Here is a 25,939-nt window from a genome sequence, read left to right as displayed (position 1 = left end):
GCGCTCACGGTGACTTGGGCATATTATTAGGTCGCAGGTGTTTCATGCTCGATTACTCACTGATCTCTCAGCAAACGGTTCACCCCGAACTCCGACGTCTCCGCCCCATCGCATTTGGGGACCAATCGCGTCTCTTACCGCACTATCACCGCAAACGCAATCCTCACAAACGGTGAGTACCCACCGGGTAGTGTCTCCATTGGACCATCGTGTCTGTATTGCAATTGAGGTGTATATAAACCTCTTTTACTGCTCCTCTCCTTCTACACTCCACTCTCTACCCACTTCTCTTCCCTTTCCCCAACATCATCAACTTCAGGTAGCCCACAAAGTCCCCACGCGTCTCACTGCCTCGACACTAACTCCAACACAGCCAGCATGAGGTTCCCCACTCTCTGCATCACCGCCTTGGGCTTCATCGGCTTCGCCATGAGCCAAGGCAGCGAGACAACCCTAACAACAAGGCCATGCAACAACCCCAAGTACTGCACTACGGTACGCACTCCACCGGCCCGCTCCAACGCCTACACCTCCAAGGAGACCACCGACTCCACCGAGCTCACCCGCACCATCACCGCGCACCGCCGCCAGCTCACCGTAGTCGAGTCCCAAACCCGAGCCAGCGTCCACACCTCCAAGTCCATCAAGACGCACAAGCCGCCCAAGCCCTCCAAGACCAAGACTTCCGGGGATTCTGAAATCCTTAGGCCCTCCGAAGGTTTCTCGGACTCCGTCCGCCCAACTCGTGTCAGTGTTACTGCTCAGCGTCGCCAGGCTCTTCCGACTACTGCGACTTGTACTGAGATCACCGAGTGGGACTCCAAGACTTATGCGACTGCGATCTCTACGCACATTCAATGCGGACCGGATAAGTCTAAGCCTACTTGCTCTACCTCGTACGAATGTGGATGCCATTCTTCTGCCTTTACGCGGGACGATAATCCCGATATACACTTTTGCTGGCCCATGGCGACTAGCACTATCTTCCCCCCGGACTATGGTGGTGGACGGTCCCAGCGGTGGGTCGCAAAGCAGGCGAGGGCCACTCATGCGCCTAGGGCAGCGTCTCAGGATCTTGGAGGTCGGTCTCAGCGTCTTGTTGCCCGTCAAGCGGTGCCGACATCGACTTGTTCTCCGGGCCATGTGGGAAGCGACTGCAGCGTTGTCGTCTCACCGCCTAAACCGACGAAATCTTGTCCTCCGGGTTGGGTTGGGCCTGACTGCCCTTTCGCAAGTCATGTTCCAAGCACCCCGACGGCTACGGCTACCAACGATATCTACGCTCGCCAAGAGGCTGAAGCGAGTGGTAACCCAGTCTACGTTGTCACGGTCACGCATATCAGGCGTGTAACCGCCCGTCAAGAAGCTGGACCGACTGATCTAGTCGAGGTCATGACGAACACGAACACTAAAGAAGCTGGACCCGTTCACCCGATCGTTGTCATTACGGTCACTAAAGCCCATGATATCGACGAACGTCAAGAGGCTGGGCCGACTGACCCAGTCTACGTTGTCACCGTCACCAACACTATCGCTACTACCGCCCATCAAGAATCTGAACCGACTGACCCAGTCTACGTCGTCACAGTCACCGACACCAACGCTGCCAATCCACATCAAGAAGCCGAACCGACAGACCCAGTCTACGTCGTCACCTTCACCAACCCCCTCTCTACCACCGCCCATCAAGAACCTGAGCCGACCGACCCAGTCTACGTCGTCACCGTCACCGACACCCACGCTGTCAACGCACGTCACATACCCGACGAAATTTCTGCTTCCCTTCCTCCTGTGGTAACGGCAGCGGATTATGGTTGCCCTCCGGGTACTTGCGGACCAGCTTGCCGTTCCGGTCACTACTGCAACAAACTGTTTGGTCGTGTTGCTGCTGGGGAGGGTGGTGTGGAGGATGGTGTTTCGAAGGAGCCGGCGGCTTCCGAGGAACCTGTGCCTACGAGGGGGGGTTAGAGATGGCGTGGTGGTAGTGTTATGGTGGGGAGGTGTTAGTAGGTGGTATGGAGGGGGGTAGGCATGAGGATCGTGAGGATTTGATCAGGAGTAGTGGTGTGGTGGTTTTTGGGGAGAACATGAAAATGGTGGTCTGAGGTCTTTGCTGGTCTAGCTACTCACCTCTAGCACAAGATACGAAAATGACAGCTTGTCCACCTCGTAATCTTCCTCTCTTCCACATTCTCAAACATGTATCTGCTCCTACTCCGTCCATTACACCCCAAACCCCTCCAAACCCGCCTCCGTACTCTCAATCACACCCGGATACACCACACCCCCCTGCCTCCTAACCTGATCCATAACCCGCATAACCACCTCCGTCTCCTCCAAGCCCATCACCTCACTCTCCATCTTCCCATCCCGGATACACCTTGCACACTCATCTGCTTCCCAGAACATACCATGACCACCCCCAGGAATGCTCTTGAACTTATCAACGACCTCGTACTCAAAGTCCGCTAATTTCCCGCGTTTCTCATTAGCAGCAGGCGTTAACGTGTACGTACGCGGTCTCGGCGCGTAGTCGACAGTCAAGTCGCCCAACGTCCCTTGGATCCTCACCGCATCACCCCCAGGATTAGGATATCCCGCATTCGGCGTCGTAGCAACAACAATACTCGTCCCCGCCACGCCCTGCGCCCCCGACCCCGGAAAATGACAAAGCACAGTCGTCGTCTCATCAACGCCCGTCTCATACTTACTAACCGCCGAACTCACAACGGGTTCTTGTCTCTTCTCCTGCGGTTGGCAATGCCATAACGCCATAACCACCCACGTTAAACTATAAATCCCCAAATCCAACAACGCGCCGCCCGCGAGATCAGGATTCACCATCCTATGCTCCGTCCCGAATTCCTTGTTCACGTCATTCCAGAAACTAAAGTCGGCGAATACACGCTTTATCTCCCCAAGTTTTCCTTCTTTAATGATGGAGCAGACTTCCCGTGAAAGAGGGAAGAAACGTGTCCATACGGCTTCCATCATGAACCTGCCCTTTTCTTTCGCTAATTTCCTGAGTTCCTGGCATTGCGCCGCATTCACAGTGATGGGTTTCTCAACGAGTAGATGTTTTCCGGCGTTGAGACAGAGGCGGGCGTGGTGGTAGTGGTGGGAATGGGGGGTGGCGATGTAGATGATGTCGACATTGGGATCGGAGACGAGGTCTGTGTATGAGCCGTAGGCGCGTGCTGTGTCGGGTGCGCCAACAGATGTAAGAAATTCCTTGGCACGAGTTGCCGACGTGGAAGATGCTGCTGCTGCGACGACATGACGGATATCGGATGCATCGCGGGTTTGGGGGTTGATGAGAAGGTCTTTTGTGAATGCTGGAGTGGTGTTAGGAAGGGCAGGGTGAGGAACATAGTGAGGCTATACTTGTTGCTATGCCTCCCGTCGCTGGAATCAGTTAGCATTCTCTCATCTATATTTGAGCTCAATTGTGCATACCCAAGATACCCCACCTCAACGTGAATGGCTCCGAAGTCATGTTTGCGAAGTTGTATTATCCCGATGTCGGGACGAAAGAGGAAGACGGAGATGAAATAGTGAAATGGGGAATACTTCCTTTGTAGCTCCATCGCTATATATACAACCCGATCCTATGTCTTGTGCGCCCTAGGGCACATTCATGCTGCAGGCACATATGTAACATGCCATAGTAGGGCGTTGACAACCTCTCGATTAGAGTACCCCGCAGCGGGCGGTTTCCATGTCAGAGGGCCTGATGACGCGAAAAGCGGAGAGACGGGATGCTATCCGCCTTGTCCTTCCATATCATCGCTCATCAAACTGTTGATGTACGCATCCGTCTCAACTTGATAAAATGATGCGTGGTATTCCGGGTATATACATTTTGAAGCCTCGTGGTCCCTCCACGTACCGTGATAACAATGCTCCAGCAAGTGCTCATAGCTCAATGTAACCATCCGCCGTCCTCCATAGTGTCGACTTCCTTTTACGGGTCGCGACTCGACCCGATATACAGCTGCGACTGCGATCGCAACCAATTCCGGAATGTGCCAGTTTGAGGTATGCCCTAGACCTTGCGCATGGCAAGCTTCTTGCGTGCCTGGATAGTGTAGGCGTATAGGGCATCCTTGAAAGCGAAGAGGAAGGCGGCGGTGATGACACTCTGGGTGACCTTGGGTCCGATGCCTGTGACCGGTTAGCACATCTTCTCTCCTCCTTCGAATGCTTCTACACATACCTCCATACAGGCCAGTGTATCCCTCCTCCCTGATGATGCGCCTGAAGGTGGTCAACATGTCCTCCCTCGGACCATCCCTGCCCGCAACGTGCATCCTGCTCTTAACAGTGATGTACGGGTAGGTGATGCTAGTAGCCAACAGCTTGCCCAGCGCACCAAGGTAGAAGGCATCCTTGGGGGTAACCCTCCTCCGCTTCTCCAGCATCTGCTTCAGCTGCTCGAACACGGTGTATTGGAGGATCGGGTTGATGACCAAGACCAACGCTGGCATGACACCCGCGAACAGGCGCGCGGGGCCCTCATCGCGGACGAGGGCGAAGAGCGTGCCAAGCGTCGATGGCGCTTTCTGTGCGGGTGTAGGTGCGCCCGGGAGCGACTCATCGGAGGCTTCGGATTTGCGCGTCGTCATGCGCGTGTTGACGACCCAGATGGGGTTGGTCATGAGGACGGTTGCGCTGCCGGCGAGGGCGCCTGCCATCATCGACTCGACCGTGGTGAGCTTGGAGGAGGCGCGACCGGCCTTCAGCGCAGCCTTCTCGAAGAAGGAGCGGGTCCATTCGTACCCTGATGCCGTCAGTACTTTGATGTATCCTTCAGAAGTGCATTGTCCTACAGTAATAGTAGACGAAGTTTGTTACGCTGATGCCGAAGAGGGCGGAGTCGAGACCGGCGTAGAGGCCTGCGACACCCTCGCGCTTAATGATGCGGCGCGCGGCATTGAGCGTCGACGACTGTGCGCGCTTGGATTCAACCTGGGCGCGGGTAGAGAGGGTGATGAGCGGGTAGCTGGGGGTTGTTAGCAGCCCGCATCGCATCGTCGCGATGGCGCATACGTCAGGGCCATGGACAGCAGTCCTCCACCAGCGCCAGCCAGCGCATGCGCAACATTGTCGCTCTGCTGAGCCGCCGTGCTCTGGGGCACCGAGGAAGTCGACTCGATGAGCTTCTCCTGCGCCTTTTCCTGTGTTTGAGACATGTCGAGTGTGGAATTTAGTCGCGCGGGCGTTGAAGAGGGGAAGCGGGCGGTTGTCGCGACGGGAGGAAGGAGCAGCCGATAAGCCGATGGGATTGGGAAGGTTAGGATAAACAGTGAAGGAGAGGGTATCAAAAGGGAAGCAGCTTCAAGTCTCGTCGGATGGTCTTCGTCTCCGCATTTGAGCTGCGGCTCCGGCTGGCTTGTGAACGTCACCAAGCGTTTCCGGGGTAAGACGTACAACCGAGGCAACAACTTCCCCCGATCTAGTCGCATGCGGTAATCCTCTCCAAACTACCAACATGTGCAATCTCCTCGCCTCATGCACTGCACAACAAACATGTAATCATCACTCTTGATTGGTCGTTGCTACTGGATTATTCTGCAACTACCTCCCGTATATCTTCCTCTCTGCTACCCGAAACGGTACATAGAGCACCGCTGCCAGCACAACTGCGACCTCCAACCCGATGTCGCCCGTAGTCTCCGCGATGGGTCCTGTCCACCAGATCTGTCCCATACACGGGATGATGAGGCCAAAGGAGAGCAGGAACGCGCTAATTGCTGCGACACCGGGTGGCAGCTTGCTCGGCTCGTCCCACGCCTCTTCATCCTCAGTATAGGCCATGAAGCTGCTGCGTCGGAACAACACGTGTTCGGTGATAGCGATGCCAATGAAGGCCGCACTCCAGTACCCGATGACGCCGATGAAGTTCTCGAGGTTGAGGAAGAAGCTTGAGGAAGCCTCGACAGCAACGCCAATTACGATGCCAGTAATGACGATGCTGAAGAAGATGCGCGGGATGCGGAAGAGCCAGGGAAGGAGCATCTGCAGGTTTAGTGTTACGCTGTACATCGTTGCCGACAGGTTACCCAACATGCTAAAGGCAAGCACGACTGTGACGAAGCGACCAAACCCGCCAGCTGGTTGAAGCATGGCCGCAAGGACACCACTCGCTGCGTTGACGTCGTACCCAGCCTGCCATGAGGCAATGTTTGGCGTCGCACCTCCCATTGCTGCACCGAGGGTCATCAGCAGGATCGTAGGCAGCGCAAGACCGGTGTAGGTGTAGAGCGCGATCCGGAAAGGAGGGGCCTTGGGATGCATATATGTCGAGAAGTCGCTCGCGAGTGCAGCCCATGGGAGCATGAAGCTCGCCACGAGACCGCCAAACGAGAGGACCTGTGATGCCGTGGCAGCTGGCGCTGCTACCTGCTGGCTGAGGCTGCTACCCCCGCATCCTGCTGCAATGATAAGTGCGGCCAATGCTGGGATCCATGCCCAGCGCTCATAGTGATGCAATACTCCGAAGCCGCAGAAGGAGATGACCAGCGACAGTATGGCGATGATGACGATACCCACCGTGGCGTTGATGGTCGCTCCGTCCTGCACCGCCGACAGTGCCATACCACCAATGACGCTGTCGACAACGCAGAAGCCCGTCAGCGTTGCAAGGTTGAGCAATATCAACAGAGAAACAAAGTATTTCCCGAAGGAAAACCTCGCCTGGACCAGCTGTCGCATACCCGTCTTCGGCCCCCACGTACACATGTACGCCACCGGCACCGTCGACACGAGGGTAAAGAAAAGAATAACCAGCGCCGCGTCCCTCAGACTAAGAGCAAAAGACATTGTGCCCACCATGCCAAAAGTCACACTGCATACCCGTTAGCCATCATGCAAGGCCACCACTCCCCAATTGACCACTTACGGCAACGGATTACAACTCATGCAAAACCAAAGCGTGAAGATCTTTGAATACTGCGTCTCTGTCCTATCCTCATACGGCACAGGCGTACACCCTCTGAGCTCAACATCACCTTTCTTTTCCAGAAAACTCAGCACCCCTCTCCACCCTCCAACTCTTTCGTGCTTGCCCACCGTGACATCGCCATGTTGCTGCTCCACTCCCACGACTTCCCCAACCGAGAGATTCGGCCGCTTGATGTCTTCCTGTTCCCGCGAAGGAGCCCTAGGAGTACTCCCCACCCTGCTACTGCCTACACCTCCATTCGGGGCGTCTGCCATCTCTTTTCTCGGACCCGTGGTGTCTTGGCTCGCAGCACCGTTTTCGCCGCTCCACCCCGAGATATTGCGCGTGTAAAGTTTGTCAGTCGTGCGTAAGGGACCCGAGAAGATGGTACAGACGCCGTTGACGACCCACTCGCTATGTCCGTCTACGGCTTGCAATGCGAAATAATAGTGTGAAACTGCTCAGTCGTGTGATGCGATAAGGCCCCGGCGCGACTATATACCTGAATCATTTGCTCCACCCAGTACAACGTCGTTATGACTCTTTGCTTACCCCATAGTGGCGGGCTGGTGACTATCGCGAACAGAGATTTTTTGCAAACACGACATTTCTGGTTCGCGCATCCTGTGCCCGGCAAGGCTAGACGCGCACCCGTTCGGCACCGAGCGCTGCAAAATGGTTTCAATGCACGAATGCACGCATCCCACAACAAAGGGTCCATGACGATCTGGCCCACCTCGCGCGCTGCTAAGCCGACAACCGCATGATAGCCGTCTAATAACCGCGCCTTGACTGTGTGCAGCCGTAGCTTCAGGATGCTACTCCGACCATGACGGAGGTGGATGTGCGATGCGTATGCCGTGGTGTGCATGAGGTGGTTGTCGGCTGCATGCTTGCTCGCTGCGCAATGGCCTGATTATAGACGCGCTTGCCGACTTCTCGCCGGTCTGCCGGACCTTCCCCACGGTCTTGACCGAGATGGGCGACACTCGTCCAACCACACTGCGTGCGGTGCTTGATACTCCGACGAGGGCGTGTAGCGTCCTCGGGGAGGGTGATGTTAGTTATCATGGGCGTTGAGACGCTGCGGCGTCGCCTTGCATGAGGCTGTCCCTCTTCGCTCATCTCCTTCTGCTGCGCTCATATTTGGAATCTGGTTATGGCTGCCGACGAAGAGAACAAGCGTGAACCTATACCGGTCGACGAGGCTGCTGTTGCACCTGAGCTGCCCGTAGAAGGTGAAGTCGAAGTCCCATATAGCATATACACCAGCAAAGAGAAATGGCTCATCGTAGCTATGGTCGCGTTGGCGGGGTTCTATAGGTACACTTCTTTCCTTTCATCTCATCTCATCTCAAGATACACACATAGAACAACAACTAACACCACCATCAGCCCCCTCCCCGCAAACATCTACTTCCCAGCCATCCCAACCCTCGCCCGCGCCTTCCACCAAACCTCCGAAGCCATCAACCAAACCGTCACCGTGTACCTAGTTTTCCAAGGAATCAGCCCTATGCTCTGGGGCCCCATCAGTGACCGCTACGGCCGCCGCCTCGTCTACCTGGTATGTCTTAGCATCCTCGTCGCCTCGTCCATCGGCCTAGCCCTCTGTCCAACCAGCCACTTCTGGCTGCTCCTCTTCCTGCGCTGCTTCCAGTCCGGCGGCAGCGCCAGCACCATCGCCCTTGGCGCCGGCGTCATAGGCGATATATCCACGAGCCGCGAAAGAGGCGGCTACTTTGGCATGTTCAACCTCGGTCCTATGCTCGCTCCGTGTATCGCACCTGCGATTGGGGGCGCGTTATCGCAGGGTCTGGGTTGGCGATCTATCTTCTGGTCCATCGTCATCATGGTAGCGGTTTGCCTGTTGTGCATCGCGCTTTTCCTCCCCGAGACCCTGAGGAGCATCGCGGGTAATGGCAGTATCCCTGTGCCCCGCCTTCAACGCGCTATCCTCCCTATCGTGGGCCAAAAAGCAACGAAAGAGGCCTTCGACCCGGATTCCCGCGCTAAGGCTAAACACTCTGTCAATCCGTTTGTGCTCTTTACGTACCCTGATGTCATCGTCCTGCTCACTTTTACCGGCCTGGTCTATGCGGTCAATTACACAATCACCGCCACCATTTCTTCGGCTTTCGCGAAGATATACCCGGAGCTGTCGGAGACGGTGCTGGGGCTTTGCTATTTGCCTGTTGGTGCGGGTATGATTCTGGGTTCTACCATGACGGGCAAGATGCTGGATTGGGAGTACAGACGTATCAAAGAGCGGTGTGGTGATAACTTCACCATCGAACACGCCCGGTTGCGTATTATGCCGTTTTACCTCTCCCTTTTCATCGTCTGCGTCATTGCTTGGGGTTGGACGATACAGGCTAAAGCTCATATCGCTGTTCCCCTCATTCTTGGCGTTATGCTGGGTTGGACGTCGATTGGTATTCTCAACACTACCATGACACTCAACATCGATATCTTGCAGTCACGCAGTTCGGGCGCGACGGCGTGTACGAACCTAGTGCGCTGCTCGCTGGCTGCCATCCTGGTGTCTATCATCGATCGCATGGCGAGTGCGTGGGGTGATGGCTGGACGTATACGTTTTGGGGCGGTATATGTTGTTTGTTGATGCCGCTTATGTTGCTGGAGATCAAGATGGGGCCTGTGTGGCGGAGGAGGCGTGAAGCTAAGGAATTGGAGGCGGAGAAGGCATGATTTGGTTGTTAAGAGGGGATAGGAAGAGGTTATGAGTGAAGGTCTTTGGTTGGAGAAAAGCATTATACCCTTTTGTTGTTAGTTTAGCATAGCGTTGCATAGTTTTGTGTTGAATCGCATTGCATTGCAGATCTAAGGAAGCCCTGATACATGCGAGCGTGTCTGCTAGCTAACTTTCAAGAGACTCGTAGGTCGTTCGAATGACGTAGTCCAAGGGACTGCCTACTGATCTGATCCTCGAATATGATTTTGCGACGTTCAACTGCACCTCATATCAGGCGTCGTCTTCTAATAAGTAAGTGAGAAAGTCTTCTAGACAGGGAAAGTCCAATCTCAGGTCCGCCGAAGGATGTGCGATCACGACATTTCTGCCCGTTGGTTCCGAAACACGACCCCGGACGTAGTAGTACGCGGGCCACTGATGACCATTCACATCCACATCTAGCTCTTCCCCCTCCGATCGCTCGTCTCTATTGCAAGGCAAAACGCAAAGAAACCTTAGCGCAGATCCGTGGTCAACCATGAAACGGAACACCTGGCTTGCAAATTCTTGCATGAGAACTTGACAAAGAGGAACATGGCGATCTGCGGGTACCACCTCTTCGCCATCACGGTCCAAATCAATCTTAGGGGAGTTGAGGATGCGCAATACATCTAGTGTGGGATGCGTAGAGAGTGCTGACTGGATTCAGTTAGCACTTATAACGTACTCGAAGCGATTGAAAGCTTACTAGCATAGACGAAAACTCCACGTCAGGCTTAAAGTTGATACCAGGCTGTATATCAGAACTCATAGTTACCACTGGCATGTTGAGTGCCAACCACTTCAACTTAGTACAAGCTCGCAGTAAAGTTGACATGTCTGTATCAGGGTAACGACGGGCTGGTTCTGACCTCCCAGTACCTATCATGAGCGAGTGGAGGGATTGACCATGTGTTATTATGTAGTCTTTGTCCACCAACCCATGCGACTCGAGCGCTAGTCGTAGAATTCTGAGCTTCGGACACACTTTGAGTAGTCCTTCGATAGATTCCACTGTCTTTTGTGCCCCTTGGAGATGAAGTGGGAGTGCAATACAAAGATCTTGCAAGTCGCCAGTTCCGGAAGCATAGTATGAAGACAGTCCTTGCATGAAGAGTACGTGATGATCGCACCCTTGCACGTCCAGAGTGCACAGCTTGGAGAGATCGAGACTCTTGCAGATGGCTTGATGCCCAGGTCCTATAAGCCTCAGACCGTATAGTCGCAGTATTGTAAGACTCGCGAACAGCGGAAACTCCTTTGCATGACCCAGGATTGCGCACAGCGAGGTCTTCTTGTACTGAACCAACGAATGTGAGGTCAGTAGCAGTTCCTCTAGTCTCGGACACATCTTGGAAATAGATTCTATGCTCCTAAAAATGCGCTTCTCTGACACTTGGTGTGGGATAATCTCCAGTGTCATGGACGAGATGTTGGTCAGTGATAAACCAATCCACGTGTGATGCTCCGCAGAGTCAAGAGTAGTCGACTTCGATAGCCCCGGAGTAGTGAAATAAGTGAAGGTATCCAGCAGCTTGAGTTTGCGCTGGGATTGCAGAAGCATATGAAATGTGAGGGTCGTGATGTTGGCAGAGCTCGCAAAAGTCCAGAGTCTATCGTTTGGAATCGCGGTGAGGAGCATTTTCACAAAGTCTTCTCCGTCGGCCGAGCTTGCAGAGTCACCTACGTCCAGCTTCCGAACATTGCTCGTGATTCTGGACTCTGGATGTAGCAGTGTCGCAAGCTGTCGAGTAGAGACATCGCGAAAGTCTGTCTCGAGCTCTCCCCACATCGTGGGCGCCATCAAATCTCTCAGTGCGCGGCTGACAAGGCAGACGCTACCTTGGTCAGGCTTTGATCGAATCTGCTTGAACTATCAGCGCTTTCCATACGTGTGAGGATCGCTACCACTTACAAACGCGAATACATTGCCGACCATTTCGGGCGGCAAGTCGGCGAAGGTCGCATACGCCATATTGCGTTTGGGAGGTCGCTAGAGTCGGTCGATCAATGGCGCAGTCGTGATCGAAGGAAGGTGGTGACTAGGAAGTGCCCAGGTAGAGTGAGAGCAATCGAGGTGAGGGCACGTGGCTCGTGCGGTGTTTGCGCAAGCCTACGTGTACCGCCAAGACCTGTGGACGCAGAAAGGGTCCATCACGGCAGGTGGGCATAGGAAAGAGAGCAATGCTACTCAGCCATGTCTTAGTCCGACTTTATGCTGCAGCCTGGAGATATATACTGCGCCCTCTCTCTTATGGATCCATCATCAGTACCGTCGGCGCAGTGCTTTTGTGCGCCAGATACTGGATGAGCAAGTCGTCATCCACCGAGTCCACGGGTGTGGGTAATCTTCACGTTTTTACTCAGTATCTTAGCAGTGGTTCTTGTCGTGCCTGGTAGTGCCTTCCCTAACATGTTGTGATGACAGTCTTCGCGGGCAGTGCCCCGTCGCACCTTCCAACCGCATACCTCACCTTTGCTGGCACCTCACATTCTCTCAAGCCTCACTCTCTACTTCACCATATCCACTCCTGATCACGTCAGTCACATGGCGCTGAAACCGCAACAGACGACGCGGCTACCTCCTCTGGAGTTCTTCAAGCGTATGCAATTTGGACTTCCCCATGCAAAGACGACCACGAAGACAGCAGTGCCTACACTCTGCTGATCGGCTGTGAACCAGAAGATAACTTCACCTTCTACGGAAAGAAAGAACCAGAAGTTGGATAAATGAAATTGAGGCCGGCAAAGAGGGCGGGAAAGAAAAAGAGGGAGAGGTTGCTTCTTCCGCTCTGAGCTGCATTGTGGTGTCGTCGGGGCGAGGATATGGTTCAAGAGCGCCGGGTATTCGATGTATCCGTTCCGGACGTGCCCTTGCACTGTCTTCGTCGCATCTGCTGCGTGGAAATACGCGTACATACAATTTGCGCTTTGGGTGAATGTACGTTCGTCGGGCGCATCGTTTTCTGAAAGATTGCTCAGAAACAGGGTACGTCGGCGTCGGCGTTGGCGCGTGATGACGTTTGAAGGTCCTATTTAACCGTCAGCATAGGTAATCAACCCTGCTCACACTCCACCATGTTGGAATGGTGTTCTTTTCCACTTACTCCTATCACCCCATACTAGAGAAAAAATAAATTAGTTCGCAGACTACGTTGAGTTAAAAATTTGCAGAATAGGTGGCCTAACATCAACGTAGGCTCCAGGGTGTTCAGTCTTTTCTTAGGGTCCAAGGTTAACGTGCTACCATGCCCTTTGATCAAGTCGAGTTCATCACGCTTCTGACAGACTACTACGAGTTCTGCAATCGAGTATTCTGGGATGACTCGGTCGTCACCAAAGCGCCCAAAGATGGCTGGCCATCCATCACACAATCCACCATGGCCAACCTGAACAAGACTGACGCAGTCATCGACTTGCTCCGCCACATGCCTTTTGTAGACTTTGTTGAGCCAAACAAAGCCTACGGCAAGCATGTCATCATGAAGAACACTCGCATTCAGGATTACCGCAGCGATGCGATACAGAAACGGATCCGCGACGGGGATCTCGAATACTACGTCGAACCTATAGGCGATCCCTTACCGCCGTCATGTATCTCTTTCGGGAACAGCAACGGGCGTAATGGATACAATGTCGTCATCAACACGGCTGATGGCTACGTCTACTGGGGGGAACCTTGCGGTCTGCCCGACGAGCCAGCGCGAGAGCTCAATGCCGTGGTGCAAGAGCGCTACGCTGGGGACGAGAACGAGCGTTGGCGACAGGGATTCAACATATATCGCCCACGCGAGTTTTTTGCGCTCTGCAAACAACGGTTCCGCGAGCTGCGCTGGATCGGTCTCCAGACGGATATCATCGAGGCGGTACCGATGTACTGGGAGCTTGATGACGCGGACGACGAGTTCAAGTCGCTTGTGCGCAAGATGAGAAGAGCCAGGTGGCCGGGAGACGGGCAAGGACGGGACTGGGACCGAGAGGCATTTCAGGCGGCGCTCGATGTGTATAGCGATGAAGAGGACGGGGATGTCGTACAGGCGGCGACAGAAGCGCTAGACGATACTCACGTTCGCTAGATATTTGGCGTTAGTATGGAAGGGTGAAAGGACTGTGCAAGCCAAGATTGTCCGCGCACTTCGTCCGGAGATCCAGCTGCTCTTAACGCTACACGGCGCGACATCGGGAGTTACGACAGACCCCAATAAGCACAATGGGACGCAACTGCGACTGTACAGCTGGCTCATCATCTTGCAGCTAACATTCCGGCTTAGCAGAAGAAAGAGTGTAGCTCGTTGTAACGCGTTTGTGTGGTTCCGAGATCTGCCTTGCGATGCGACATGCACGGTTGACGAAGCTCACGACGCCCTGGTCGGTCTTCAGTCGCACCTGCACGCTCTTGTCAGCACACACTCGATATCCAGAATCCCTTTCGAAATGCAAAGAATTCGGGCGGTAGATCAGAGAGGTTTCTATGCGTCATGGCTGGACGTGGAGTTCATCGGGAGCAGATGAAGAAGCAGTTGAGGTAGTAGCAGCCTCGATGAGAAGTAAGAAAGGTGTGTCGCGAGAAAAGTAGGAAAAACGCGCAGCTCTTGCATACGGCCAAGAATTGTAGGTATGAACAGGGTCCTTCACCTAGGCCTACGATAGAGCGCATACTAGGTGTTACTCCGATATAGTACACGCTGAAGCATTACTTTACCCTCTTGATTGCATACTACGAGATACAATACAGCTTATAAGCTCATGATAGACATTAGCTAGAGAAGCGCCTGAGGATGAAGTCGCCAGGGTAGTTCCTCGATGTCTTCTCCATCTCAACGCGCGCTGCACCTACTAGATTGCTGCCCGAACTATCTGGAACATTTCCGCGCGTGTGGATATACCAAGGCCAGAAATAACAATCTTCCATCGGCATACCTTCTTCAAAATCACTAGTGTCAAAGGATTGGACTAGGAGGAGTCTCGGGACTGTACCACACTGCGACATGTGACTGAAGATCTGATCGCCGAAGTGTTTCATGGCAGCCTCGCACGACGCACCGAAGCTGCGTTCCTCCATCAAAGGCGTCTCTTCAAATGTCTCCGAATCATAAGAAAATGTGATATCAGGCTCGCTCAGTATTTCCATGGTATGAAGACTGGGATGTGCGGCACATTGTTCCTACGATGCCAATCAATAAAGATACCAATACAAAAAGGACATTACTTACTAGTACATCTTTGAAAGCGGCACAATCCTACTCATTTGCGTTGAATTGAAATCCGTCCCCGACCTGTGTGATATATCCGCGATCGCTAGGTGGCAGATTGATGGCCAGTCCTCTGAGCTTTGTGCACGCCCTCAAAATTACCCCTACTTCGTCTTCCGAGTAGTAGTCCGACTGAGAATCCGTACTTTCGTTTCGGGATTTTTTGATGACGAGGTTACGGAGCGTTTCAGCGTGAGGCAGAAGACAACTTTTGTCGACAAGTTTGCCATTGCGAAGATTTAAGTCGAGATTCTCAAGTCCAGGGCAGACTTTGAGAAAGTTTTCAATGGATTCTGTGGTCTTGACCTGTACATCGTGTTCACCATCGTCATGGTAGGGATCAGGACCAGGTAGATCGATGCACAACTCCCTTAATTTACCGGGTGTCTCAATGTACGATTCTGAGAGACTCTCGAAGAACAGCGACATCGAGCTGCAGTCCCTGAGATGCAACTTCTCTAACCTTGCAACGTCGAAGGTGTGGGAGAACTGATATGAAGCATCCGGTACCAAGCTCATTGCCTCCATTTTGATAGACGTTAGATTGGAGAATAGGCGACTTTCCGGCGATAGCCAGAGCAGTCCTTGTAATGAGATCGGATCTTCATGTTCGCCTGACAATTCCAGCCTTTCGAGACTCGGGCAGAGGTCGATAAAGCTCTGCAGATCCCGGTAGACATCGTCGACCTTGTCTTCCCTCGTGCACTCTAGAATGAGAGTAATCTCCTCCAGTTCAGGCGTCAGCGATGCAACCCTCGCGCGGGATTCCTGGGAAACAATATGTGTGGCACGCGTCGAGCCAAGGCAGAGAGATGGAGTTACTGCATAGATTTTCTCGAGCTTGGTCTGCGATCGCAACAATTGCAAGAAAACCTCATGCTGCATGTCGCCGCCATAGGCCTGGAAAATGCGGAGTTTATCGCGTGGAAGTGCCAAGATCAACGACTCGAGACGGTCATCCGAATCCTCATCCGTAAAGTCCGCAAAGCATAGATTCCGTACATGTGGGAGGATCCCAGAGTTAGGATCTAATAACGTCGTCAAAGAGCGGCCAGGGGAAGAGTCTTGGTGATCACCCAAGCTGAATTCAAGCTTTTCCCATAAGATAGGCGCCATAAGCTCCCGCCATGAGCGGCTGACGAGACATACAGTGCCTTGATCTTTCTTTTGCCGGATCTAATAGATGTATTAGCGCTTTTTGGCTAGCAGAGCGGCAATGCCCGGAACTTACGAAGGCGAAAACATTGACAACCAGCTCAGTTGGCAGATCGGAAAACGTCGCGCTCGCCATGGTGGTGTGGAATCGTGAGCGCGGATTGCTACGATCCTAGGTAGTGAAAGGGGGAAGATTGCGCATCGCGGGTGGACGGCTCAGCATGAACATGGCTCGTGCGACGACGCGTCAATGTGTTGCCCCACCAACCCAACCTTGGAAGGATTCAAGCAGAGAGAGTCGAACCTTACCTGGAGCTCATATGGCACGCGGATCCTGCGAAGGTGTTGTAATCGCAACACTGACTACTATAACATACCGGGTGGAAGAGCAACGTAGAATCGAAGTCGAGAGTGTGCCCAGGTGTGGACCAGGAAGTGAGGCCACAGCGCCAAGGCGCTAATGCGGTGAGAGGCAAGAGCGAGATTGTTGAACACACAACGGCTAGAGTTCGAGGTAGTAGCATAGCGATATCGAAAGCCATGTGTTGAAACATACATATATGTGCGGCAAACGCGATTACGTGAAGCGGTGGTGCCATGGTGTCGCTGAACGTCCAAACGTTTGCTCGCTCCTTGCCATACTACCCTCAGCTGCCCACATACCCGACTCCCACACCAAACGCGTCTTCAACTTCCCCCGTATCCGCGACTCACCATATTCACCCATCAGATACTCGACCCCGCCATACGCATCACAAGCGACTCTTTATCATCCTGCGGATATCTATCCACATGCACCGCCATCACCTCCCTCTTCCCGCTCGCGTCACAAACATACCCTTTACTGAACAGATACGCAGGCCATAGACACTCATCGAAGAGCTGGTAGGTGATACTAGGTCGAGTGTCGAAAAAGATGGGGGCGGTACCGCGTTTCGCCATGAAGCGCATGATCTCCGTTGCGAAGTTCTGGTACAGGACGCGAGCTAGTCGGTGTTCTGAAGCGCTGAGCGAGTCGGTTTTGTGTGCTATTTCGATCTCTCCGAAATTTGGGAGGTTCAACATGCGGAGGGTGTGAAGCGGGGTGTGCTGGGCGAGTACGGCCTGATAAGATTATTGTTAGCTGGATGTATGGACACGGATATTGAGTGAGTGATTCTGTGACTTACGAGCATGGCTTCGAACTCAGTCTCTACATGTGTGAGACAGTTTTGGGGTCTTCCTAGTCTTAAGTCATGAGCTAGATCGATAAGGGAACCTAGGTTCACTGCAGGGAAATCAATGGCGACGTCTGCGAGCTCTGTGCAAGCGTCTAGAATCGCTTTGACGTCTTCCACTGCATATGAGCGCCCTGCCTTGTCCTCATCCGTACCCAGTTGCAGTAAAGTCAGCTTATTAGACTGGGCAATGATAGCGTTGTTGTTTATCAAGGCGTGGCGTGATACGTCCACGATGAGCTTTTCAAGCTTCGGACCAGTCTCGAGGAAGTGTTGGACAGCCTGGATGTCGTTGGCGGGATGGAGTGAATTAGAAGGGAAGAAGATCTCCAACTCAGAGAAATCGGAAAGATAGCTGCCGTCACTGTTGGCGCGTTGTAACAGGAGGCCACCCAAGAATGGGGCCATGTCATTGCAGCCAATTAGTGACAACGTGCGAAGGTTCGCAAAGCTGATGTTACTGAAAATCGCCTTGTGGCTCATTCCAAGGTCAATAAGCTTCAGACGGAGGGAAGTGAGACTTGTTAGAATGGGCTCTTTTATGTCATGCTGTAGGATGTGATGCATGTCCAGGCGGTCGAGTGGACGATTCTCAAAGAGCGTGCCCTCTATGGACAAGGTCTGCAGCTTGGGAACGTATGTGAGAAGTTTGCGGTAGTACTCAAAAGAGCTTTTCGCTAGTTTCGGATAGCAATGAACATATACAGCTAGTCCAGTGAGGTCATTTAGTGGAGGTTCCATCAAAGGACCAGTTGTGCGGATAGGAAGAGGCCCCTTGCCCGCGAAGGCCTCGTCGGGCCTGATGCGGAAGTTCAATTCTTTGAGCTTCCGCTGGGATTTGAGAAGCATATGGATAGTATGGCGGCTCGGTCTCAACTTGGTGGCCATGAAGTGCGTGATTCGGTCGCGAGGTAGGGACGTTAAAAGTAGACGTAATTTGTGCTCGATTTGGTCCATTTCAAACGAATCGCCCGCGACTCGTCGGGGTGTTGCTATAACAATTCGTCGAATATGAGGGAGTATCAAGCTTTGCGAATTGACAAGTGCTTTCATGGACTGAGATTTGCTTAGCAGAAGATCGGTGTTCAACGTGTACCACATCAGCGGCGCAATATTAACGCGCCATTTGTGGCAAACGAGAGAAATGGCTTGCATGTCCTCTTTTCGTCGGATCTCATCAAAGATCATGCTGAGCAGCTCTGTTGGAAGGGCGGAGAAACTCATCTTAGCGGAAGCTGCGTGGAGTTGAGTCGAGAATATCTCGTGTGGGTGGAAGTTGATAGTGAGACTGAAGGGACTTGATAAGCATGGCCAGCGGTGTCGACGCGCAGTGAACAGGAGTTGCCGCTAAGGCAGTCATAGTCCTGGTTTCACAGACGTGCTTGCTGCATTCAATTCACTGAGTCGAAGAAGCCTGACTGCATCACTCGACCCAAGAGGTATGCGCCACATTCGACGACGACGCAGGCTTGCCTCTTGTTCGCAACATGATACCGTCTTAGACTCGATGCGGCGCGACACGAGTATTCGCCCCAGAAAGGTCGTAGTCGGTGTAGTGGCAATATTCCAAGAGCGAGGTTCGGCCGGTGTACGTCAGTGACAGTGGCAGGTACGACCAAAAGGGCTTGGGATGACTGCCACTCGATAGGCATTGTCGCATATTCAGTGTAGAGCGTAAATAGGCAGCCAGTCAGGGTGCAGAGCGGCGGTGGTAGGGGTTCGGATGGTGCAGCGACATGGGTGTGGTGAGCAGTGGTGCGTCGGCTGATCTAAGAATAGACGGACGATGCTGGGGTACCGCTCAGCTGGCATAACTGACCAAAATGCCCCGAAGCAGGCAGGCACGACCCGCCATAGCACCTGAACGACCGCAAATTACCACCCGCTGGACCCTCGACGACGCGACTCCATAGCGCGCTGCCACGGCAAACGACGTAATCGCCCTCTCGCGACTGCCCTGACCGAGCGACGGCGCTGGGCGCATCGCATCCTATCGTTGGACCTCTTCGCGCTGCACTCGCCGGCTCCGCTGCGACAGCAGGCGCTGCTGAGGACTCCCCTTGGGGCCAGAAGAAGCAAACCTCGGGACTGGCTCTATATCCATGGCCTGCTATTGGCATTAGCGCGGCCGCGAATCATCTCGACGCCCTCATGGCATGCTGACGGGCCGAGGAAGCAGCAGAGCGCGTTACACTGTGGAGAACCATGCAGGTCGACTTTGGCGACGAGGGAGAGACGGAGCACAGCCTGCACCTGACAGCCAACGCCCACCAGCACTACGAACACGCGGGGCCTGGCAGCGGGCCGGCCTACTCGCCCTTCCGGCATCCAGGCGGCGGTGGTGTAGCAGCAATTGATCCGGGACTGGAGCAGAGCACAGGTGCCAGCCGCAATGTGCACACGCCCATTCCCCAGTCCAGTCACCTACTTCAGCCAGACAATGCCCATAACCTCGCCCACGGCTTCTACGCCGACATGCGCAGCTCGCAGACTCCCCCGGCGTCTGCGCATGCCTCGCCGCGCTTCGCTGCCATATCGCCCACCAGCCAGCCGCGCCAGGCATCTGCCCACTACGAGCCCGCCGACCGCGACACGCCCTCGCGCAATGTAGCCGACGACACCATCGACGACGCCTACGCGACCTTCATCCTCTACTGCAACCCCAACTTCCCCACCACCATCGACACGAGCGAACTCGTCAAGCTGTTCCGGACGCCGCCCAAGAGCGACGGCAACGCATTCAACACATGGACCCTCTTCGAGCTGATACGCAAGCTGGACGCCAAAGAAATCAAGACATGGACACAACTGGCGCTGGATCTGGGCGTCAAGCCGCCGAACACGGACGAGGGACAGAGCACGCAGAAGGTGCAGCAGTACTCAGTCAGACTAAAGGTAAGAGCCTCCAATTCATTCACACCTCTTATATCCGGCAATCGCCGAGTCATTTTCTACACATTTTCCGAGTTCTGGCCCAGTGGGCTCCAACAACGTCTCATGCATGTCATCCGGGTCGTGCGGCGCAGTCGACTTCAGCCTCAAACGCCTCATTGTGATCCGAACCACCTACTTGGTATCCGGCGCAGTGTGCGAACCGAGCCACCCACTATGTGAGATATCTGAGATGTACTGTTCCTCACGACTTGGTCATGAATGGGGCCTCTGCAGGTCAGAGGGGCAGCGCATTCCGACCTGGCCCCCAATCACTTGTCGTTTCATACATCATTCCGACCTTTGCTAATCATCACAGCGATGGATGCGCGCCATGCACATCGACGCCTTCTTCGAGTATCTGCTGGGCAAGCAGCACCCCTACTTCCTGCAAATACCTCCTCCTCACAATCCCTTTCCGGCTGACGGGCGGGATGGCGTACCTTTGGAGGAGGATCTGGCTATTCGCGCTCTCGATCCCAAGTTTAAACCGAAGCGCGGGCGGCGGAAAGCTGATGACGGAGAGGACGACATCGACTTTGACGAAGGCACACCGGCTCGTAAGCGCCCACAGTTGGATACGTCCATACCGTTTGGCAACGTGCTGCAGCCCCAATCAGCGTACCCCACTAGCGCCCATCCTCACAACATGCACGGAGGCTTCCTCACACCTCAAGAAGCGTGGACTGCAGTCTCAACCGTCACACCCTCTTCGGCCTTAACAGCAGCTTCAGCACCAAGTCGTTTAGGCCAAAGCCTGACACCATATACCGATTCGCCAATGTCTGGACAACACATACGATGGCGACTGAATCCTCACGACACGCCTCAAACCCCTCATCCACTTTCCGCGGTAACACCACAATCCGCATACCCCTTCTTCGATGAGCCCCAGTCTGCTGTCACGCCTTCCAGTGCGAGATCACGCTCTCGCCGACGTCACGGCCCCGCTGTATCGTCGGCATGGTCGACCAACAACACCTCGTCTACCGGCAAGCTTCGTGGCCGGCCGCCGAGCAATCGATCATTTCGAGATGGACCGTACAACACGTTTCCGGCCAATCCGAAGACAAAAGAAGGCCCACCAATTGACCGCACCCCAGGCAATCTGACACCGATAGTTGAGCGGGCGCACTCTGACCCTCCCGCACCCGAGAACTCCTTCCGCTTTCCGCCAACACCGGCGTCTGCCATATCGCCTTCCAAGATGGAAGGCCAGCTTATGGGTGGGGCGCCCCAGAAGCAGCGACTGAGTCTCCAGGTCCCTCCAAATGTCGGTAACCCAGTAGTACGATTAGTCACACCAACAGTCCTCGTCAACGGAGAACAGAACGACTCCCCAGGCACGGGCCTAGGGCCTTCCCCAATAAGCGCCGCCTCAACGCAGGTGTCCCCCGCACATGGCTACGAGCAACAAAGCATGTACCAAAAACAAGACAACAGGCCAACTCATCAGACCTACCACGGCGCGCTCACGCCATCTGAAACACCCGCTCAGCATCGTCCACCTCCCCCAATCCGCTCGCAGACTTCACCAGACCTCTCAACTTCCTCCTCATCTCTCCCTTCAATCCCTCTCGAAACACTCAACCGCGCCTTAGCCGCCGAGCTCATCCGTGCCCCGCTAACCGGCCGCCGGAAGCGCTTAAGAGGCAACGAAGCAAAAACCCTGGCCACTGCTATCCTCCAACCACTCTACTCAAAACCAACATCGGGACTACCGTCCTCCCCCGCGAAAGTCATGTCCGACCAAGCCCTCGGCATAGCAATCAGCAGCTGTCTGGGTCTCACAAGCGCAGTCGGCATCGGTATCGGCGGCCCCACAGGCGGCGTCCGTCGCGTCGAGTGCATACGCTTCCGCATTGGAGGCGATGGCTATGAAAGTCCCATCGACGACGACGAAGACGATGGCGACAACACCGGAGACAACCTACGGTCTCACCCTGGTAACTCTGGTAGTCGTATCAAAGAGACCTTTGACGTTTTCTTCGCTGTGAACTTTGGTGGGTTGACTGGGGAGTGGGTTGCCAAGGGTTTGGAAATACGGAATGAGAACAGTGAAGACGGAAGTGCAGAGCGCAGAGGAGATGGCGAAGCCGCATTAGATCGAGAAGGTGGCAGTGGAGCGCACATGACGCCCGCGGCCTGGAAAGCCAAATTCCTAGATATGCAACGACGGTTGTGGGAGAGGGAGGAAGAAGTCAAGACCCTTAAAGATCGCATTCTTGAGGCCGTGCTGTAGAGGATTCTACTCACCATCATGAAAAAGGAAAGAGGAGGACAGTTTCGTTTCGTTTCAAGCGGATAGGTAAAATCATAGGGTGGGGTTGATGTTGATGTTCTCATTTAATGTTTGTGTATATTGGGCGTATATTGGATGGGAAGGTTAGGTTGGGAAAGGTTGGGAGGTTGGATCTGCTATATACCCCAGTTTGCTGTTTGGTATTCTTACTCTTGGGATTGGGATTGGGATTGGGATTTGTTAGGGATGGGGATGGGGATGGGGATGATAGGGGAAGGGTGTGGATGGATATATGGAAGGGGAAAATCTTGGATGTAGGTAGCATAGCGTGTAGGTCGTTTTCTGGACTAAATGCATAGTATCGTTGTATCTTGATCACATGTACTCCGAAGCCCGCCTAAAGTCATTTGTCCAAGTGTATCGTTTCTTGATTCTCGGTAGCTACAGCATAGACACGCCCTCAATAACCATTCCTTCTGTACCCCTTCCGTTCGCATCTTTTGTTGTCAGGAAATCTACTCTATAAGGCTTTGTAGAGTAGATTTGCTAATAACAAAAGACACCGTACCATCAAACCAAATCCATATTTTCAAACTTCTCCACGAGCATACATGGCCTCTCCTGCTCCCCAAAGTTGTCCAAATGCTCGTATGTAGTCGCCACGCTGTCATCTGCCAAACTCAGAACTTCCTGCTCCTCCACTTTCATCTCACTGTCATACGCCAACCCCAGGACTTCCTGCTCCTCAATCTCCATCTCACTGTCATCTTCCAAACCCAGCACTTCCTGCTCCTCCACCTTCATTTCGTTCTTACGCACCAACTTCCTCATCTCCTTCTTCATCTCCTTCTCCATCTTCCTGATCTCCCTCTCTGCCTTATCCTTAATCCTCCTCGCCTTGGCCTTCTCCTTCCTCTCCTTCCTTCTCTGATTAATAGCCTGCCTGGCCTGAACCCTCAGATCACGACTCAGCTCTCTTCGCGGCAAAACCTTAACATCCTTGAACGCAGCAGACAGCCATCCGCCCACGAAGTCTTCTCCCGCACCTCCCGTGACAAGTTCCGCGTCCAGTCTCACCGGCGGGAAACTAACGCTCCGATCGAGTAACTCAGCCGGATATTCAGCCAGCGCAAGCTTCTTGAACCGCTGCGAGGTATGACGTATGCGTTGGTGAGGCTCTATCCTGGAGAGAGGAGGCAACCAGTGAAACTCCACTTCCACGCTCTTCTCGGCTAGTTGTTTGGTGAGATGGGGTATATCGTCTACAAGCCATCTATCCCTCACCAACCCGAACGGATGGCCCATCCTCATACTCTTCAGAACGCGTTGCACATCTGAGAAGACCAGTATGCGATCGATGTGCTCGGTTATTGATGGGGTTGCTGCGATGCGGAGGGCTTCGCCGATAGATAAGAGGATGGCTTCGTTTGCGTTGGTATAGTGTGCAATGGTGACTTGGGCGGTCCAGGCGGAGGTTACAGGTGAGTTGTAGCCGATTGCGACAGCGCAGGGTTCGTTGCGTAGGTCGCCGCTGACGCTGCTGTTGATCCATAGGACGAGGGTGCGATCGGGAGGCTGGGTGGAGGTTGTGCGCGCAAAGGCTGTGGCTTGGGCTTTGGACTTAATGTGGATTGATGTAGCGTAAGTGTGATTGTCATCGCGTCGAGACTTTGAGGTGAAGTGGTCGAGGAGGTTAGTTTCGAAGTCGGCTGTAGGAGCTGGGGATGTCATCTCAGTGTCCATGGCGCGGAAGTGCTGCAATATGTCGCTTTACTGAGATTTCAGCGGCGGTGTCTGACGAAAGAGTCTTTGCGGAGATTGCGAAGATGGTATGTCGGAAGCTCTGGGAAGGCAGTTACTACTCAAGTAGGCTAGTGATAGAAGCGGAAGGCGCCACTCACACTCGAGGTTATGGCTGGACCCTGTCGTACGATCTTAGTTGCTGTGGGCCTATGGTACTTTGGATAGAACTCCTACGTCACTAGCAGCCAACACTAGAGCATTCAACTTCTATTTGATGTACGCGAGCTGTGAGTGGCTAGATAGCTATTTATTTGTGGATCGTCGCAGAACCACTGGACGAGAAGCAGAGGACCTGAGTAATATCTTCTAGTGAACCGAAAAGACATGGGCTAAGAGCCCGCATAGTATACATTGTGTGCCGGATGTTTACCTCGCGCGTATTCGATGCAATTGCTAAGCTCGTTTGGTATACAATAGCCTTCAACTAAGGGATTTGAGGTCACGGCAGATGCGGGTAGTCTTTGACAACACTGCACAATCGCTACTGCTAACAACTACTTGAACTCTCAATGAACATAGAAGCGTGGACAGATTCATGTACACCACATTCATCATTTTGGCATGCACATTTGAAGTTTTTAGTAGCCTGCGTCACAATGCTGCACAAGGTCTTATCACTCTCGCGCTTCGTGATACGAGCACCTCACAGTGAGTATAGAATCACACCATTATCTGTCAATTCTCTGTTCCTTTCTCGATCGCTTTCTTGTAACAACTAGAGACTCGAATCAGTCCACAATGAAGAATAGTCAAGGAGTCCTCGTGTGTATATGAGTCCTCGTGTGTATATGAGTCCTCGTGTGTATATGAGTCCTCGTGTGTATATGAGTCCTCGTGTGTTTATGAGTCCTCGTGTGTATATGAGTCCTCATGTGTATATGAGTCCTCGTGTGTATATAAATCTGCTATATTTGTCCCCAGAGTTTGTCTGCATAAACACTACATCACGAGAGCCTTTAATAGACAAATCTATACTATATTTACAACATACAAGTCAAACACATCCATCCAATTACCCAACAAGCCTCTCTGATACTTCATACCAGACCTCAGCAGGACTGAAACCCCCTACAACCACAACCACAACCACAACCACAACCACATCCCCAACCAGCCCCCCACCCCACCCCCCAACCATGTGCCAAATGGTCCTAGAAATCTGTCCCCTCTGCAAATTAAGCGGCCCATTGCACAGGCCCTACATGAAGGTGAGTTCTGACCGTACGAAGTGCATATGAGACATATACTGACTTCGTACCTCTATCTCTGCAGGAAAGACACTGGCACGAACCCTGTGCAGCCGCAGCAACAGCGGGCCCTTGTCGCAACCCCCCCGAAGTGAACAGGCAGGGTAACAATGTATGCCGACGCTGCATCAACCTGGCTAAGGAGAAGAACAAGCAAGATGACAAGAAGAAGAAAGATGACGATAAGAAAAAGGACAAGGATAAGAAGGCGCAAGATAAGGTGGACAAGGATAAGAGGATGAAGGCCTGGGCTAAGAGCAATAAGGCGGAGAAAGATGCTATTAAGAGGCTTGGATAGGCGCTGAGCAGTGAGGACTGTGTACAGTCGGATATCTGGACATCGTGCGCGTATGGGATTAGCAGGGGACAGGTGTTATGTAACTAAGGAGCGGTCGGTATTGGTTGTTATTCACGGTA

At 53.5% G+C, this 25,939-nt stretch overlaps 11 protein-coding genes across 11 annotated transcripts; 5 read left to right on the top strand and 6 right to left on the bottom strand.

Moving 5' to 3' along the window:
• Positions 1–378: 378 nt before the first annotated feature.
• J4E85_010589 (uncharacterized protein) lies at positions 379–1,968 on the top strand (the record flags this gene model as incomplete). The annotated part of the gene is made up of 1 exon (XM_051474796.1): positions 379–1,968. One exon carries the CDS (start codon positions 379–381, stop codon positions 1,966–1,968), a length of 1,590 nt encoding a protein of 529 aa, XP_051321472.1.
• A 755-nt stretch (positions 1,969–2,723) lies between these two features.
• Positions 2,724–3,496, bottom strand: J4E85_010588 (uncharacterized protein; the record flags this gene model as incomplete). Its single annotated transcript, XM_051474795.1, has 3 exons — positions 2,724–2,748; positions 2,786–3,335; positions 3,457–3,496. The coding sequence occupies 3 exons, from the start codon at positions 3,494–3,496 to the stop codon at positions 2,724–2,726; spliced, it is 615 nt and encodes a 204-aa protein (XP_051321471.1).
• A 549-nt stretch (positions 3,497–4,045) lies between these two features.
• On the bottom strand, positions 4,046–5,192 carry J4E85_010587 (uncharacterized protein; the record flags this gene model as incomplete). The annotated part of the gene is made up of 4 exons (XM_051474794.1): positions 4,046–4,164; positions 4,217–4,780; positions 4,830–5,002; positions 5,050–5,192. 4 exons carry the CDS (start codon positions 5,190–5,192, stop codon positions 4,046–4,048), a joined length of 999 nt encoding a protein of 332 aa, XP_051321470.1.
• A 385-nt stretch (positions 5,193–5,577) lies between these two features.
• Positions 5,578–6,921, bottom strand: J4E85_010586 (uncharacterized protein; the record flags this gene model as incomplete). Its single annotated transcript, XM_051474793.1, has 2 exons — positions 5,578–6,847; positions 6,902–6,921. The coding sequence occupies 2 exons, from the start codon at positions 6,919–6,921 to the stop codon at positions 5,578–5,580; spliced, it is 1,290 nt and encodes a 429-aa protein (XP_051321469.1).
• Positions 6,922–8,102: 1,181 nt separating this feature from the next.
• On the top strand, positions 8,103–9,653 carry J4E85_010585 (uncharacterized protein; the record flags this gene model as incomplete). Its single annotated transcript, XM_051474792.1, has 2 exons — positions 8,103–8,266; positions 8,339–9,653. The coding sequence occupies 2 exons, from the start codon at positions 8,103–8,105 to the stop codon at positions 9,651–9,653; spliced, it is 1,479 nt and encodes a 492-aa protein (XP_051321468.1).
• Positions 9,654–12,923: 3,270 nt separating this feature from the next.
• Positions 12,924–13,751, top strand: J4E85_010584 (uncharacterized protein; the record flags this gene model as incomplete). Its single annotated transcript, XM_051474791.1, has 1 exon — positions 12,924–13,751. The coding sequence occupies one exon, from the start codon at positions 12,924–12,926 to the stop codon at positions 13,749–13,751; it is 828 nt and encodes a 275-aa protein (XP_051321467.1).
• A 1,164-nt stretch (positions 13,752–14,915) lies between these two features.
• Positions 14,916–16,218, bottom strand: J4E85_010583 (uncharacterized protein; the record flags this gene model as incomplete). Its single annotated transcript, XM_051474790.1, has 2 exons — positions 14,916–16,103; positions 16,159–16,218. 2 exons carry the CDS (start codon positions 16,216–16,218, stop codon positions 14,916–14,918), a joined length of 1,248 nt encoding a protein of 415 aa, XP_051321466.1.
• Positions 16,219–16,834: 616 nt separating this feature from the next.
• J4E85_010582 (uncharacterized protein) lies at positions 16,835–18,187 on the bottom strand (the record flags this gene model as incomplete). Its single annotated transcript, XM_051474789.1, has 3 exons — positions 16,835–16,856; positions 16,921–17,186; positions 17,252–18,187. The coding sequence occupies 3 exons, from the start codon at positions 18,185–18,187 to the stop codon at positions 16,835–16,837; spliced, it is 1,224 nt and encodes a 407-aa protein (XP_051321465.1).
• A 1,317-nt stretch (positions 18,188–19,504) lies between these two features.
• Positions 19,505–22,472, top strand: J4E85_010581 (uncharacterized protein; the record flags this gene model as incomplete). Its single annotated transcript, XM_051474788.1, has 2 exons — positions 19,505–20,194; positions 20,550–22,472. The coding sequence occupies 2 exons, from the start codon at positions 19,505–19,507 to the stop codon at positions 22,470–22,472; spliced, it is 2,613 nt and encodes an 870-aa protein (XP_051321464.1).
• Positions 22,473–23,042: 570 nt separating this feature from the next.
• J4E85_010580 (uncharacterized protein) lies at positions 23,043–24,215 on the bottom strand (the record flags this gene model as incomplete). The annotated part of the gene is made up of 1 exon (XM_051474787.1): positions 23,043–24,215. One exon carries the CDS (start codon positions 24,213–24,215, stop codon positions 23,043–23,045), a length of 1,173 nt encoding a protein of 390 aa, XP_051321463.1.
• Positions 24,216–25,411: 1,196 nt separating this feature from the next.
• J4E85_010579 (uncharacterized protein) lies at positions 25,412–25,820 on the top strand (the record flags this gene model as incomplete). Its single annotated transcript, XM_051474786.1, has 2 exons — positions 25,412–25,483; positions 25,548–25,820. The coding sequence occupies 2 exons, from the start codon at positions 25,412–25,414 to the stop codon at positions 25,818–25,820; spliced, it is 345 nt and encodes a 114-aa protein (XP_051321462.1).
• Positions 25,821–25,939: the final 119 nt, after the last annotated feature.

This window comes from Alternaria conjuncta (genome assembly GCF_024043145.1).
Source record: "Alternaria conjuncta strain BMP 0040 chromosome Unknown scaffold_24, whole genome shotgun sequence".
NCBI classification, from domain to species: Eukaryota; Fungi; Ascomycota; class Dothideomycetes; order Pleosporales; family Pleosporaceae; genus Alternaria; species Alternaria conjuncta.
This window is presented reverse-complemented; position numbering and strand designations above follow the sequence as displayed.